Source organism: Dasypus novemcinctus, chromosome 26 (assembly GCF_030445035.2).
Source record: "Dasypus novemcinctus isolate mDasNov1 chromosome 26, mDasNov1.1.hap2, whole genome shotgun sequence".
NCBI classification, from domain to species: Eukaryota; Metazoa; Chordata; class Mammalia; order Cingulata; family Dasypodidae; genus Dasypus; species Dasypus novemcinctus.
The window spans coordinates 10648129-10662747 of record NC_080698.1 but is presented as its reverse complement, the minus strand read 5'-3'; the positions used below and the strand labels follow the sequence as shown (position 1 = coordinate 10662747).

Genomic DNA, 14619 nt, shown 5'->3' with positions numbered 1-14619 from the left:
TGCTCCCCTCGGGTTTCATTCCATTATCATCTGAGAAGGTGCTCTGTATAATTTCAGTGTTTTTATATTTATTGAGACCTGCCTTGTGACCTAACACGTGGTCTGTCTTGGAGAAAAATCCATGAACACTTGAGAAGAACGTTCAACCTACGGAGTTTAGGTGTAACCTTCTGCATATGTCCATTAGGTCTACCTTGTTTATCATATTTTTCAACTTTTGTTTCCTTGTTGATCTTCTGTCTAGTTGTTCTATCTAATGATGTGAGTGCTGTGTTAAGTCTCCAACTGTTATTGTAGAGATGTGTATTTCTCCCTTCAGTTTTGCCAGAATTTGCCTTATGTATTTTCGGGCACCATGGTTAGGTACATAGATATTTATGCCTATTTCTTCCTGGTAGATTGTCCCTTTTATTAATATATAATGGCCTTCTGTATCTCTCATAACTTTTTTGCATTTGAAGTCTGTTTTGTCTGAATCAAGTATAGTTACCCCTGCACTTTTTTTTTAGTACTGTTTGGGTGGAGTATCTTTTTACAGCCTTTCATTTTCACCTAGTTTATATCCCTGGGTCTAAGGTGAGTCTCTTGGAGGCATCACATGGATGGCTCATGTTTTTTTTTTAATCAAGTCGGTTAGCTTATATCCTTTGATTGGGGAGTTAATCCATTCACATTCAGTGATATTACTGTAAATGCATGATTTACTTCCACCATTTTATTCTTTGGTTTTCATATGTTGTATATTATTTTCATCTGTATTTTTACTCTCTTGGTTATCCATTCTGCTAGTCTTGCCTTCTGCACTCTGCTCCAAGCCTTTCTCTCTTGTCTTTTTCTTTCAGGCTCTAACACTTCCTTTAATAATTCCTGCAAAGGCGGATTCTTTTTTGCAAACTCCCTTAATGTGTTTGTGAATATTTTAAACTCACCTTCATATTTGAAGGTCAGTTTTGTTGGATAAAGGATTCTCAGCTGGCAGTTTTTCTCCTTTGGTATCCTAATTGTAACATACCACTGTCTTTTTACCTCCATGCTTTCTGATGAGAAATCATTTCTAAGCCTTACTGGGTATCCCTTTATTTGATGGTTTATTTCTCCCTTGCTCTCAGAATTTTCTCTTTATCTTTGACTTTTGACCTATGAGTAGTACGTATCTTGGAGTAGGTTTATTGTATTTATTCTGATTGGGGTACGCTGTGCTTCTTGGACATGTAAGTTCATATTTTTGGTGAGAGTTGGGAAATTTTCAGCCATTATTTCCTCAAATACTCTTTCTGTCTCTTTTCCCTACTCTTCTCATTCTTGAACTCTCATGACACATATGTTGTTGCATTTCATGCTATTGTTCAATTCCCTGTGCCCCTGCTTAATTTTTTCCATTCTTTTCTCTCTCTATTCTTGTCTCTCTCAATTTTAGCTGTTCTGTCTTTGGTATCATTTATTCTTTCTTCTATCATTTCAAATCTGCTGTAGTATGCCTTTAATTTGTTTTAATCTCATCTAGCATGTCTTTTTTTTTTTAAAGATTTATTTATTTATTTAATTCCCCCCCTCCCCTGGTTGTCTGTTCTCTGTGTCTATTTGCTGCGTCTTGTTTCTTTGTCCGCTTCTGTTGTCGTCAGCGGCACTGTCTTTCTTTCTTGTGAGCTCTGTTACTTTTCTGTTCAGGTTTTCAAATTCTTCTTTGTGCTTGCTCAGTGTCTTCTTGATGACTTTTTGTCTCTTTAGCCATATTGTCTTTCAACTCATTGATTTGATTTTGGAAATTTGTGTGAATCTCATTGATTAGTAGTCACAAATCCTGTGCCTTGTCTGGGGTTTTGATATATTCCTTTTCTGGGCCATTTCTTCCATTTTCTTAGTTTGGCTTATAATTTTTTCCTGATGTCTAGGCATCTGATTAGGATGGTAAATTTACTCAGATGCTCAATTTCTCTCTCTTTCTTAGTGATTTAGTGGCAGGAGGCTGCGTATTATTTTTGTTCTTTGATTCTTGTTTCAACCTGTTCTGGGTCTTTAGTTTTGTCCCTGTTAGTTGCTCAGATCTGGGCCCTGAACCCAGTTATTTGTTGCTGACCTGCTTCCAGGGCCTTTGGGGAGGGAGGCTATAAAGGCCAGAAAAAGTCTGTCTCACTTATTTCCTCATGTGCACTTCCTTGGTTGACCAGCAGATGACGCTCTTAGACAGCCCTCTCAGTTCAAAGCCTGGTCAGAGTTTTTGCTGCAGCAAGGACCAGATCAGTGTGATAGAGGATCCTGCCTGGAGGTTAAGAGCCTCCTAATGCAAACTTTCTCAGAGGAAGTTCTCCAACTTTTGCTGGCAGGCCTCCTCCCTTTTACCGAGTAGGAAATAATTCCACTCCCCTCTGCCTCCTCAACAACAAGTCCTGGTCATTAGAGAGGGAGATTGAGAGAGTGGGATCTCTTTAGTCCCTTGCAGGCTCCCAAGGCAAACCATGGTTCAGCCCCATCTGGCCTGGAGGGGCTTGTGGGACACACCAGACAAAATCTGTGTGTCAGAAGCTTACCCAGCCTTAGGCTGTGTCCTCCTCTCTCAGCCCTTTCCTAGGGAGGTGGATCCTTGGGGCCACCTTTGTAGCTGCTGGCCTCAAGGCCTGAGAAGTCAAAAGTTCTCTAGGTAGGGGGAGGATGTGCAGTTGCAGCTGTAGCTTTTAACTCAGTTTTGTCATCCTCTTTCTTTTCCTTTGCTCTCTTTTTCTGGGTGGTGTCCAAAACCCTGAAGATTTTTTCTCAGGCAGTGCCTGTCCTCTAGCTGTTTTTCTGGGAAAGAAGAGGGTCCTATGTCTTTCTAGACTGCCATCTTCCCGGAAGTCTCTAGTCTCCCTTTTAAGGCATTTTCCTCCCGTTTAGGATCCAAAGAACTCCATGAGCTAACAGGGTCTGCAGTTCTCTTTTTGGTTTTGGCATATGTATAACAGAAGATTTTTGCCATGGATGTGTTGAGTGTGGAGTGGTAGGCAGCTGAAGCTACATTTATCAAACATTTGGAACTGTTTACCTAATCACTTAGAGAAGTCAATTTGTTTGATTCTGGCTTTTTTCTTATTTTGCAGCCTTATATATATATTTCTCCAAATTCATTACTTTCTCTGATTGTGTTTTTAGAACAATAGCAAACCTTCCACTCAAATCTATCCTCTATTTAAATGAGTCTTACAAAAGCCAATAAAATTAGGGCTTACATCAGATAAATTAAATGGTATTGATTTTCAACCTGCGTTCTACCTAGGTAGGAGAGATTTGGAAAAAACAACAAAACAAGATAAAAAAATTACTTTTCATTATTGTAGCTTACATGCCTCATTTAATTATCACATCCTGCTTCATTGATCAGGTATGATATCTGTCTGCCTGACGTATGCTGGGGTGCCCAAAGGCTTGTGTCTGCTGAGAATTAGAGATTTCCAGTGTAGCTTTAGATGGCCCAGCAAGACAAAGAGGAAGTATCTAATTGTAAACCGATATATTTGACTTTAAAATTAAAAACTTGTTTATCAAAATATGCCTTTTTAAGAAAATAAAGAGGTAGAGATATTTACAACACATATAAGTGACAAAGGAATAGTTTCCAGAATATATTAAACAAAGACAAACCTGAAAGACTCCTGAAAATCAATAAGAAAAAGGCAAATGTCAATGGAAATATGGGCAAAAATAAATAAAATCCATAAAACCAAAAGCTGGTTTTTTGAGATCAATAAAATTGATAAACTTCTAGCTAGAGTGATCAGGAAAATGAGAGGAGAACACAAACTACCAATATTGGGAGTAATAGAAGTATCATCACTACAGATTTTACTTAAAAAGATGAGAGTATTATGAACAACTTTATGCCAATAAATTCTATGTAGATGAAATAGGCAAATTTCTTGAAAGACACAAACTTACTCACAAAGCTCACTCAAGAAGAAATGGATAACCCAAATAGCCCTATCTTTTAAACAAATTGAAACTGGAATTTAAAGCCTTCCCACAGTGAAAATTCTAGGCCCGATGGCTTCCCCAGTGAATTCTACCGAATATTTAAGGAAGCAATACTTAGGAGTTCTACACAAACTCCTTGAAAAAACTGAAGAGAAGGGAATACTCCCCAACTCATTCTACAATGCCAACATTACCCTGATATCAAAAGCAAACTAAAATAGTACAAGAACAAACAATTCTCCCTATGAACCTAGATGTAAAAAATTTGAACAAATTTTTGCAAATTGAATCCAACCACTTATTAATCAAGTGAGGTTTATCAGAAAAATATAGGATTAGTTTACCATTCAATCAATGTGCTTCACCATATTAACAGACAAAAAACAAAACAAAACGAGAAAAACCATAAGATTGTCTTAATAAACCCAGAGAAACCATTTGACAAAATCCAGCATCCATTCTTGATAAATGCACTATACCCACGTGCACATGCGCACGCACACACACGGAATAGAAGGAAACTTCCTCAACCTGATAAAGGGCATCTGTGAAAAACATGCAGCTAGCATCATACTTAATGGTTAAATTATTGCTTTACCCCTAAGATCAGGAACAAGGCAAGATGTCCAATGCTTCCCACTTCTAGTCAACATTGTACAGGAGGGTCTGCCAGTGCCAGAAATAAAAGGCATAAAGATTGAAAGGAAGAAATAAAATTGACTTTATTTACATACAACATGGAATTCTGCCAAATAATCAAATGTTGGATTCTGCCAAATAATCAAATGCAGAATAAAGTCATGCAGAGAACTCAGAAAACTGATCTCTCAAATACCCTTTCTGAGGAAGATACTTGAAGATACACTCCAGCCAAACAAGGAGGAAACCAAGAAGGGAGAACCAGAGGCCCCTGGCTGACTTGGGGTCAGCTACAGCAGCATGGGGGCTGTGTGGCAGGCTTAGAGGCCAATGGTCTAGATCAGAGCATGGGTGGGGTGGGGTGGGAAGCCCAGGAGATGAAGGGCATCGTTCAAGGCTTGATTAAATTTAGTTAGGGCTGTGGTGAAGATGGAGAAAGGCAGATGCCAGGGTAGAAACCGCAGTAGAGGCAGCCGTGTGAAGAGCTACTAAGTGAGCTCCGAGTTTAAGCAACATGATGGGAATCTAAGAAGAAAGAATCCACTTACCTTCCTATTTGACAAGGGCCCAGAGATTGAGGCAGTGCCAACCCAGGGAAAGAAATGGGCCAAAAGGAAGGATACTCTTGGTCTGGCATATTGATATTCCTAAATGCCTCTCAGTAATTGCAGATCCTAGAGCTGATTATGTACACTGAGAATATAAAAGTAGAATGTAAATGACCGAATGAAGGATGTGGAAGGTGGTAGGCAAAGGACTGCCTGGACATTTTTTTTTTTTTTTTTTAATGTGCTGTTCCTTGAGCCAGGTTTCATGGTATTGTTTGTTTTTAACTCTTTTGGTAATAATCCAGAAGACAGTGAACAACCTGTTTAATAAAAATGGACACAAGAGACTTTTCCATGAGACCAGTGTGGAAAACAGAAAGGTGTTTCAGCTTAGAGCTGCCAGGGGTTTAGTGGAGCAGCAGTTCTGTGTGGTGAAGCTAGGACAGGCTGATGCTCACTGGGGCACAACATGCACTTTGGAGTCTGACTTGGAGTGAAAAGTGTCGGTGTCTCACTTGGTGACACTGTCAGGAAGAAGGAAACCAGATCTAGAAGACACAGCAGGAAATGGCAGCATCATAAAATAGTTAAATGAGTAGAGGGTTAAATTACATCAGGTATGGATGTCCCCTACAGAATCCATTTCTTTCGAATGGTAGAGAAATCAAGAATTGAAAGCGAGAGGGCTAGATTAAAAAGTAGAAAATATAGATTTACCCAGGATCAGAGATAAGGAGCAGACTCAGAATGGGTCATCTGTCTTCTTGGAGGTCACATCCACTGGGCCTTCTTGCCACATTGGTCTGCCGTTGGTTCAGAGCAGGTGATGCCCGTCAGCCCTGGGGAAATGAGTGTGATGGCCTGTGCTGCCTGGACCTGGCTTGTGGCCATTTGTCGACCGGCTGCCTTTTTTCCCAACAGGTGTGGTATCTGTCTGTTTTGAGGGGGACAGTGACGGTTACATTAACCTGGTGGCCTACCCTTATGTGGAAAGTGAGACTGTGGAGCAGGATGACACACCTGAGCGGGAACAACCTCGGCGCAAACACTCCCGCCGGAGCCTGCACCGGTCAGGCAGCAGCAGTGACCACAAGGAGGAGAAATCCAGCCTGGCCCTGGAGAACTCTGAGAGGTAAGGGGTGGCAAGCAGTGCTGCAGGTACCTGTCCAGTCCTGGCAGCACAAGCACTCAGGGCACTCCAGGGTTCTCATACACCGTGGGGAAGCTGGGCTCCTGGCTGGGAGAGGATGGGTGGGGTTCTTGGGACACTGATACAGGTGTGGCCTCCCCCCATGTGTCACATTTTCCCAGTAATGCTTCAAAGTACGGCTCTAGCTGGTCGAGAGACAATGAAGCTCGCTCAGTCCTTTGGACACAGGGACACCCTGCGCTAGTGACAGCAGAGTCTTCGACTTTCTGTTTTGTCTCACACCCACTAGATGGAAGTTCAAAATGCATCGGTTCACAGTGAAACTCTAGCTGCTCGTTGACTTGCAGGATGCCAGCATTGAAGCTCCATGAGAGGCCAGGAAAGAAAAGAGCATGGTTGCTAATGGATACAGAGTTTCTTTTTGGGGTGATAAAAATGTTTTTAAATTAGATACTGGTGGGAGCGGATGTGACTTGAACAGTTGGGAGCCCACCTCCCACATGTGGGGTCCTAGGTTTGGTTCCTGGTGTCTCCTAAAGACAATGAGCAGTCACAATGAGCAGGGAGGCTGATGTGTCTCAAGTGCTTGGGCACCTGCCTCCCACATGGGAAGTCCTGGGTTCGGTTCCAGGTGCCTCCTAAAGAAGATGAGCAGAGACAATGAGCAGAGGCAGTGAGCAGAGACAGGAAACAGATAATGAGCAGACAGACGAGGGACCCATCTGTAGGGGGATAGATTAGATACTGCTGATGTTTTACAATCTTGTGACTATACTAAAAAGGATGATATTTTTAAAAATATGTGGGCTAAAAATGTGAACTTCCTAAAACAAACCAAAATAAAAATTGTGTAGTTAAATTTCAATCATATTTAATTTTGTTGAAAAATAAGTCTCAATGAGTAGGATATTCCATGGCTTGATTTAGAAGTTGAGATTGGGAAGTTTTTTTGATGTGGCAGCACATAATTCACCTCTGATATCAGCTAATTCAGCAGCAGCACATGCTGCTACACACGTGGCTCCAAAACTCTGTAGAGGCCCAGGGCCTCCCAGCTCTCCCCACTTACCCTGAGGAACCAGGGCACGCTCACGTTGAGCAGCACAGAACCCTCGAGGCTCTGGCTAGGTGTGTGATGCACCAGCTCCTGTTCTCAGGGGGTCCTTTCTGGTCAGGTCTGTGTCACTGATGCAAGGAGAGGGCTTCCTGTGTCCTTAGTAAGCAGGGCCTCCAGAGGTCAAACGTTCTTGTGGAAAAATGGTCTCCAGCCTGCAAAAGCACTTCTTCCAGTGTTCTCCCCCACTCCTCTTGATGATGACTGTGGGGCCTAATCTTGGGTATTCAAGTGACACGGGGTGTTCTCCAGGTCCACCAGGCCACAGCTGGCAGTTGATGCCACCCTCTGAAGAGCTCTTTAGAATGGTCTTTCTTTTGTCCTCCAAAGGTACAGAAGTTGCTTCCTAAATCTAGTGAAAAGTGGTGAACACAGAATAACATCAAGGTCTTCTGGTATCCAGGTTCGAGGTCTAGCCTCTGAAAATGACAGCTCTACCTGCAGTGACCAGACTTCTGTCAGTCCTGTTAGCAGAGTCTCTCAGTTGCCTCAGGAGCTTGCTTCTTCACCAGGGCTGCAGCACCAAGAGTGAAGCCAAATGTCACCCGGGCCTATCCAGGCAAAGGGAACTTGTTTGCATACTCGACAAATAAGACAATCTTGCTGTTTCCTAAAAGGGATCACAAAATAGGTGTCCCCAGATGGCCTTGTTAGGCCCTTGCCAGAGAAGATGGGGCTTTTATCATGCTACGAGACAATGGTGTGCTCTACTTCTGGCTAAAGAGCAACGTGGTTTCTTCCGGTGCCTTTTCACCAGTGTCACACGGCCAGCCAGGCAGCCTGCAGCGGAGCGTCGCCAGCACCCATCGGCTGTAGTGGTTAGCTCCCCTCTAGGGCTCACTCCTTAGCTGAGGAGAGGCCAGGCGGTCTGGAGAGGAGGGTGGCATTGGACATTGCTGAGTACTCCTCCTCAGCTCTGAGCCACAGACTGCTCTGATAGTTCCCAGAACCCTGCCTTCACCCGTGCTGTGTGGTTTTCTGTGCTTGGTAGTGTCATAAGCAGCACTGCAGGTTACTTCAAGCAAGGATTTTTATGTTGGGGTGAGAGGAAGTTATGGGAATGTTCTGATATTTTCAGTTTGAGTCACCTCAAGAACACTCCCTCATGACTTAATGGTATTTTTTTAAATAACATTTTATTGAAGTGTATCATTCATACATGATCAGACATAATAAGTGTGTAGTAAAAGTGAACTTACAGAACAAACATGCATATCATCATACAGGGCTCCATACCTCACTGCACCACTGACACCTTGCATTGTCGTGGAACATTTGATACAAACTGAGAAAGAGCATCGTCAAAATAGTACTACCAACTATAGCCCAGATTTTACATTTAATGTATTTTCCCCCAACCCACCCAATTACTAACACCCTGTATTGGTATTGTACATTTGTTATAGTTCGTGAGAGAACCTTCTCATGTTTGTCCTGTTAACCACAGTCCATCTGCCACCACTGGATTTCCTGTGTTATACAGCCCTATGTTTTGTACAGTCCATTCAAAGTGTACTTTCAGTGGCTCTCATTTTCATCAAAGAGTTGTGCTCTCAGTCAATTTTATTATTATTATTTTTAACTTTTTTACCTCAGTCAATTTTAGAATGCTTTCATTACTCCAAAAGGAAAACCCCATATCCCTTATGTCCCCTGTAGTTGTCTCATAGAATTGACATTCATCATCTTTGCCATTGCTGCAAAAATATTATGGTATTACTGTTAATGATCATCCATAAGTGACATTAGTTTTGACTTAACTGTACTTTTAAAATAACATTCCCTCCCTCAAATGGCCTCATGCCTCCCACGGGTGGGGACCCCCTCTGGGACCTGCTCAGGGTAGACTCTGCCCTGCTGTTTTCCCTTTGACATTTTCCATCTTCTTCCAGGTGTGATGCTAAGACATCACGTGCTTGCTTGCTTTGGTGTGAAAGTGCATCTTCTTCACATAAACCGATACAAATTAGTTTTCAACGTTTTCATAGACACATGCGGAACACTATGTACACCATTTATTCACTTTTTTTGCCTCCACCTCAACAGGGTCTGTGGGGTGGCAGGTTAGGCCTGGTCCGTGCCTCCCCCATCTGTGTGGTGAGACTCCAGAAAGGGGGTGACTTCGAGCCCCTTAGCAGTGTGCTTGTTCTTTTTCTGTAGCCCCCTGGAGGCCAAGAGTCTGAAGGCGGAGCTACACAGCCACTCGGAAGTCCCTTTCCAGATGCTGGACAGCAACAGTGGTCTGAGCGCTGAGAAGATCAGCCACAACCCCTGGAGCCTGCGGTGCCACAAGCAGCAGCTGAGCCGCATGCGCTCCGAGTCCAAGGACCGAAAGCTCTACAGTATCCTTGCTGCGCCTCCTTCAGCCGCGTGTGCTGGGACCGCCGCCTGCGTGGGGATGCCTTCAATGCTGGTGGCTGCGCCCTGCTCTGTCGGGGGGCCTGCCTTCTGCTCTCCCTTCCTCATAGGCACTTCTTAATCTGGGTCTGACCTTCTCTCTCCTTTCATCACCATGTCTTTTCTGCCTTTTTGGTCTGGTGAGCCTGATGCTCAAAACTTAGCAGTCTAGAACAGTGCTGTCCAGTAGAACTTTCTGTGATGATGGAAGTGCTTTTTAGTATGGTAGCCATTAGCCATACTGAGCAGCTGAAAGAGGGCTGCTGTGACTGAGGAAATGAGTTTTAATTTTAATTAAATTTAAATAGCTACATGGGGGCCATGGCTGCCACACTGAAGTGTGCCTGGAATCATTGGGGGGGGTGTGTGTGTATGTGCGAGAGTGGGTATTTCTCCCCTCTCAAAAGATAACCAATAGTTAAAATAGTTAAACCCTGTTTTATTTGTTAAAAACTAATGTGTTTATGATTTTTTTGTCTGAAGAAAATACCATACTTGTACAACTTAAAAATACTTTGATGATGTTGAAGTATTATGGGGTGGGAGCCTTGAAGCAGTAAATGATTTTAAAAAACCTGAGAAACCAAGGGCAAGGGTGCGGCGCACCCGCGTGGCTGGGGCTGGAAGGAGCGGGGTCTGCCTCCTTGACCGTGGCTCAGAGTTCCTCCTGCTTGAGAACGTGGTGCACCACTTCAAGTACCCCTGCGTGCTAGACCTGAAGATGGGCACCCGGCAGCACGGTGACGACGCATCTGCCGAGAAGGCTGCCCGGCAGATGAGGAAGTGTGAGCAGAGCACGTCGGCCACACTGGGTGTCAGGGTCTGTGGCATGCAGGTGCGTCGCCCCTGGGGAGAGCGCCGCTCCTCTGCTGTGGGTCTTGGGCATACTTGCCTGCCACCCACGCCAAGCGTCTTCTCCCCACATTTCCCAGAACCCCCTCATGGTGCTGAGTGGTCCTTACACGTGTGTTCCCTGAGCCCACCTGCCCTTAGCTGTTGACCTTGCTGTGAGCTCCAGGCACAAGAGAGCCTACTGCCTTGATGTTGAGGCAACAAGGAGCCTTTCTGTCAGCAAGATGTTCCTAGTTTGAGTCCAGCTGGGCCCCAGGCAGCTTGGAGGAAGGCTCCAGAGGTGGTGGCAGGGAACCCACACGCCTGTCTCGGCTCTCTATTGGCTTTACAGCAGGTGAAACCCAGGGTGCCCTATTCCAGTTTCAGGTGTGAGTGGAAAAACTCAGGTTGGTCAGAAGTGCTTCCCAGACAGTGCTTGCCCAGGCTACCGTGACGTCATGAGACCTCCCCGGCACTCACCTTGTCTGTCTCCTGGGTTTTCAGGTATACCAGCTGGACACAGGGCATTACCTCTGCAGGAACAAGTACTATGGCCGCGGGCTGTCCATCGAAGGCTTCCGCAACGCCCTCTATCAGTACCTGCACAACGGGCTGGACCTGCGGCGTGACCTCTTTGAGCCCATCCTGAGCAAACTGCGTGGCCTGAAAGCTGTCCTGGAGCGGCAGGCCTCCTACCGCTTCTACTCCAGCTCCCTGCTGGTCATTTACGACGGCAAGGAGTGCCGGGCCGAGCCCTACCTGGACTGCCGGGCCGAGATGCGTTTCAAGCACTTGGACATGGGGCTCCCAGAGGTCACACTGCCCTGTGGCCCCAGCACCAGCCCCAGCAGCACCAGCCCCGAGGCGGGCCCTTCCTCTCCACCTAAGGTGGACGTCCGCATGATCGACTTTGCACACAGCACGTTCAAGGGCTTCCGGGATGACCCCACTGTGCATGATGGTCCGGACCGAGGCTATGTGTTTGGCCTCGAGAATCTCATCAGCATCATGGAGCAGATGCGGGACGAGAACCAGTAGGCCCAGCTCTGGGTCCCTAGAGCCTCTTCCTCTCCACCTGCAGGCAGGGACCATCGCTCTGAACTTGCCGTGAGGACACACAGACTTTGCTTTTAAAGGGTTATATTTCTCTTTGGTGTAAACTAAAAGAAATGTTTTTAGCTGTAGCCTGGAATCCATATCTATAAAATGAAGGAGGGCAGCACATACGTCCTCTAAGCCAGGCTCCTTAGCTCTCCGGCTCTGACTGCTGTGTCCAGGCTGACCTAGGAAGAGGCGCCCCTGGTGGGCTTGGCAGCAGGGACAGGGTGCCCCTGGACACGGGTTTCTCTTGCCTGGCTCTTTGGGGTCTTAGCTGCAGGGCCCTGCTGATTGGGAGTGAAGCCCGCAGGGCCCCTCCACGCCCTCTTGTCCCCTATTCCCAAGAAGTAGAGGGGATTGGGTGCCCGTTTCTTGGGGCTTGCCAGTCTTGTGCTGTGGTTGTCAGCCAGCTATTTAACAGTTGTCCCCAGGGCACCACAGGGCCGAGAACACCCATCTGGATCCCTGCTTCTTGGTTTTGACCTTGGCACGGAGGCCAGCTGATGGCAGAGGGTAGGTTGGTTCCCCGGGCACCACTTAGCACCCGAACCTGCTCTTCCTCCTGCCCACGGGACCCACCCAGCCTTTCGCACCAGGATCCCTGCCTAGGGAGGTCACTCCCATCTGTTCTCCCAAAAGGGACCCAACTCTTTTTGCAGAGAATGGTGGTGTCCCAGCGGGTCTCAGGACCTCTGTTGGCCCTGGCTCTGACAGTATTGGCAGGCTCTTGTGCCATGGGTGGGAGTCGTCCTCCTCCAGCTCTGGACGGGCTGCTCCTCCCCAGGGCTCCAGGGCTGTGGTCCGCTCAGGGTCTCACTTCACAGTTCCCCAGGCCAGGCTCAAGGCAGCAGCTCGCTGAGAGGAGCTCCAGGCCCAGGGCCTGGAGGGAGAACTTTCACTTTGTCTGCTCGTAGGGATAATGGCTGGGCTGTGAGCACAAGTACCCAGATTCTGCTAAGAAGACTTTGTTTGACCATACCTGGGGTCTGTCAGTATGTCCATTTGTCTGTCTGCCAGCCCCCTGTCTCTGGGAGTCCCTCATCTGGGGTATAATCTTGCTTATTAGAAAATAATGCTTTCCTTTGTGCTTTCCTCAGTAAAATTCCTTTGCCCCTTTCTGAGGTGAGCTTTTGCTCCGTACCCTTCCTTAGCAGGTGCTTGCCTTTTTACAGAGAACAAGGAGCAGAATGAATTGCAGGCGCCGTTTCCCTGCTGGCCTAGCACCCCCCTCCCCTTTGGGCCTGGTGTGCGGCCCCCAACACTGACAATGGTGCAATGAAGGCCTAAGGGGTGCTCGCCCCCCCCCCCCAGGGTTTTAGTCATTTTTGCTGCCAGTCCTTAATGACACAGAACCTGCCGCCTCTAACACACGGCCAGGAGGGGACCCTGCATCCACCTAGGCATTGCTGAGGTTAGCGCGCTCGCCTCCAGGCCTAGGGCCACTGTCATTGTCACTTTTGGCATGTCCCTGTTTTAGCATTAAAGATAAGTCTGCCAGCCTATGTCTGCAAGGCCTTGGTAACTGACGGAGCCCACCTCTTAAATGGGCTCCTTGATAGATCCTCCATCTCTCAGCCTGTGACCCTGGGTGCCAATGGTGGGCGGTTCCACTTTGGGGCTTGCCTATTTCTGGTCAGTAATGACCATCTGCTCTTCTCTTCTGTGGCTTTGGCCATGGGGACAGTATTCCTTTGTTACTGTAGACAGTAATTTCCGGGGGGGTGGGAAGGACAGTACAGAGTCTGGGGCCATTTGGGGACCCCCTTGATTGACCCTCTCCAGCCTGGCAATGTCCTGGGGTCCCTGAGTTCTAGATTCTGGGAGCAGATGCTGCCTGTTCTGCTGCTCCTCAGTGAGGGAGGTTGCGCCCACTTATATTCAGTGTTTTCCTGGCACTAAAAAGAGAAGGGCCTAAAACTTGTTGCTGTTCCCCACGACAGGACCCCTCTTTTCAGCACTTTTGACACTTAGAGGCGCAGCCCTGTTACCTGGCAGGTGGTAGTGGGCATGTGTGCACACTCTCTGCTACTGCCCCTTCTCCCTTTTCCCTGCCACAGGGCACTGCCCCTGCCAGGACCTTCCTTTCCAGCCCCAACTTGGGACCAAGTACAACGTGGGATCAGGGGTTGGGACGCTCAGGTTACCCCCTCTACAGTGCTTCCCTGGGCCAAATCTACACCCTTCTTGGGGTAAGGGGGCAGGGGTGGTGCTTAAAGGGGAAGAGGACCAGTGTAGCAAGTCGCTAGGGACCCCACCCCTCCCACTTCGGGCTTGTGCAACGGGCGTGGAGATTCCCGTCGAAGGCCAGGGGCCTGGGCTAGATCCTTAATCGCTGCTCACTCGCTCACACCCGGCCACTTCACGTTCCTAGAAGCAGATTGTTTTGAACTTGTAAAGCTGTACAATTTTGTTCTGTTCTTGCCGATTTTTAAAAATGGTTAAATGAAAATATTGGAGAACCCTGGGAAGGACCTGATTTCTTTGCTTCTCGGGAACTCCAAGGCCTAGTCTTGTGGGAATCGCTCTCTGGAAGCGGATAAGCCTGTCCAGGCCGCTCGGGGCCCACCTGCCGCGTCTCCTCGCAGTTGCGTCTTCTCGGGACCTTGCGTGTGGGGAGGAGGGGCTCGAGTCTTGGGCCGACCTCGCCCCTTTTTGTGCACCCAGCGCTCCCCGCCCCGCTTGTGTCTGAGGTCTTGTATGTCAAAATAAAGCCGCTAGCAACTGAGACGTGTCGGTGTCTTTGTGAAAGGTCCGGGGCTCCCCAGCAGCAGGGCCGGCCGGGTCTGCACCCGCTGCGCTAGTCCTGGCGCCCAGCACCGGCGCAGGGTGGGGCCGGGCCGGCCACGGGTGCAGCCGCGCTGGAGCCGGGCTCCGCCGGGACGACGCCTCGCCCTTGG

At 47.3% G+C, this 14619-nt stretch overlaps 1 protein-coding gene across 5 annotated transcripts in view; it reads left to right on the top strand.

Annotated features, from left to right (window-relative positions):
- IP6K1 (inositol hexakisphosphate kinase 1) overlaps nt 1–14447 on the top strand; it is a 68256-nt gene extending 53809 nt beyond the window's left edge. For all 5 annotated transcript variants that reach the window (XM_004451865.4, XM_012522683.3, XM_004451866.4 and 2 more), the window contains 4 exons: nt 6054–6264; nt 9557–9738; nt 10453–10628; nt 11129–14447. In XM_004451865.4, the coding sequence (XP_004451922.1) occupies nt 6054–6264; nt 9557–9738; nt 10453–10628; nt 11129–11662 (1103 nt within the window). In that variant the 3' untranslated portion in view covers nt 11663–14447. The remainder of the gene's footprint in view (nt 1–6053; nt 6265–9556; nt 9739–10452; nt 10629–11128) is intronic.
- Nucleotides 14448–14619: the final 172 nt, after the last annotated feature.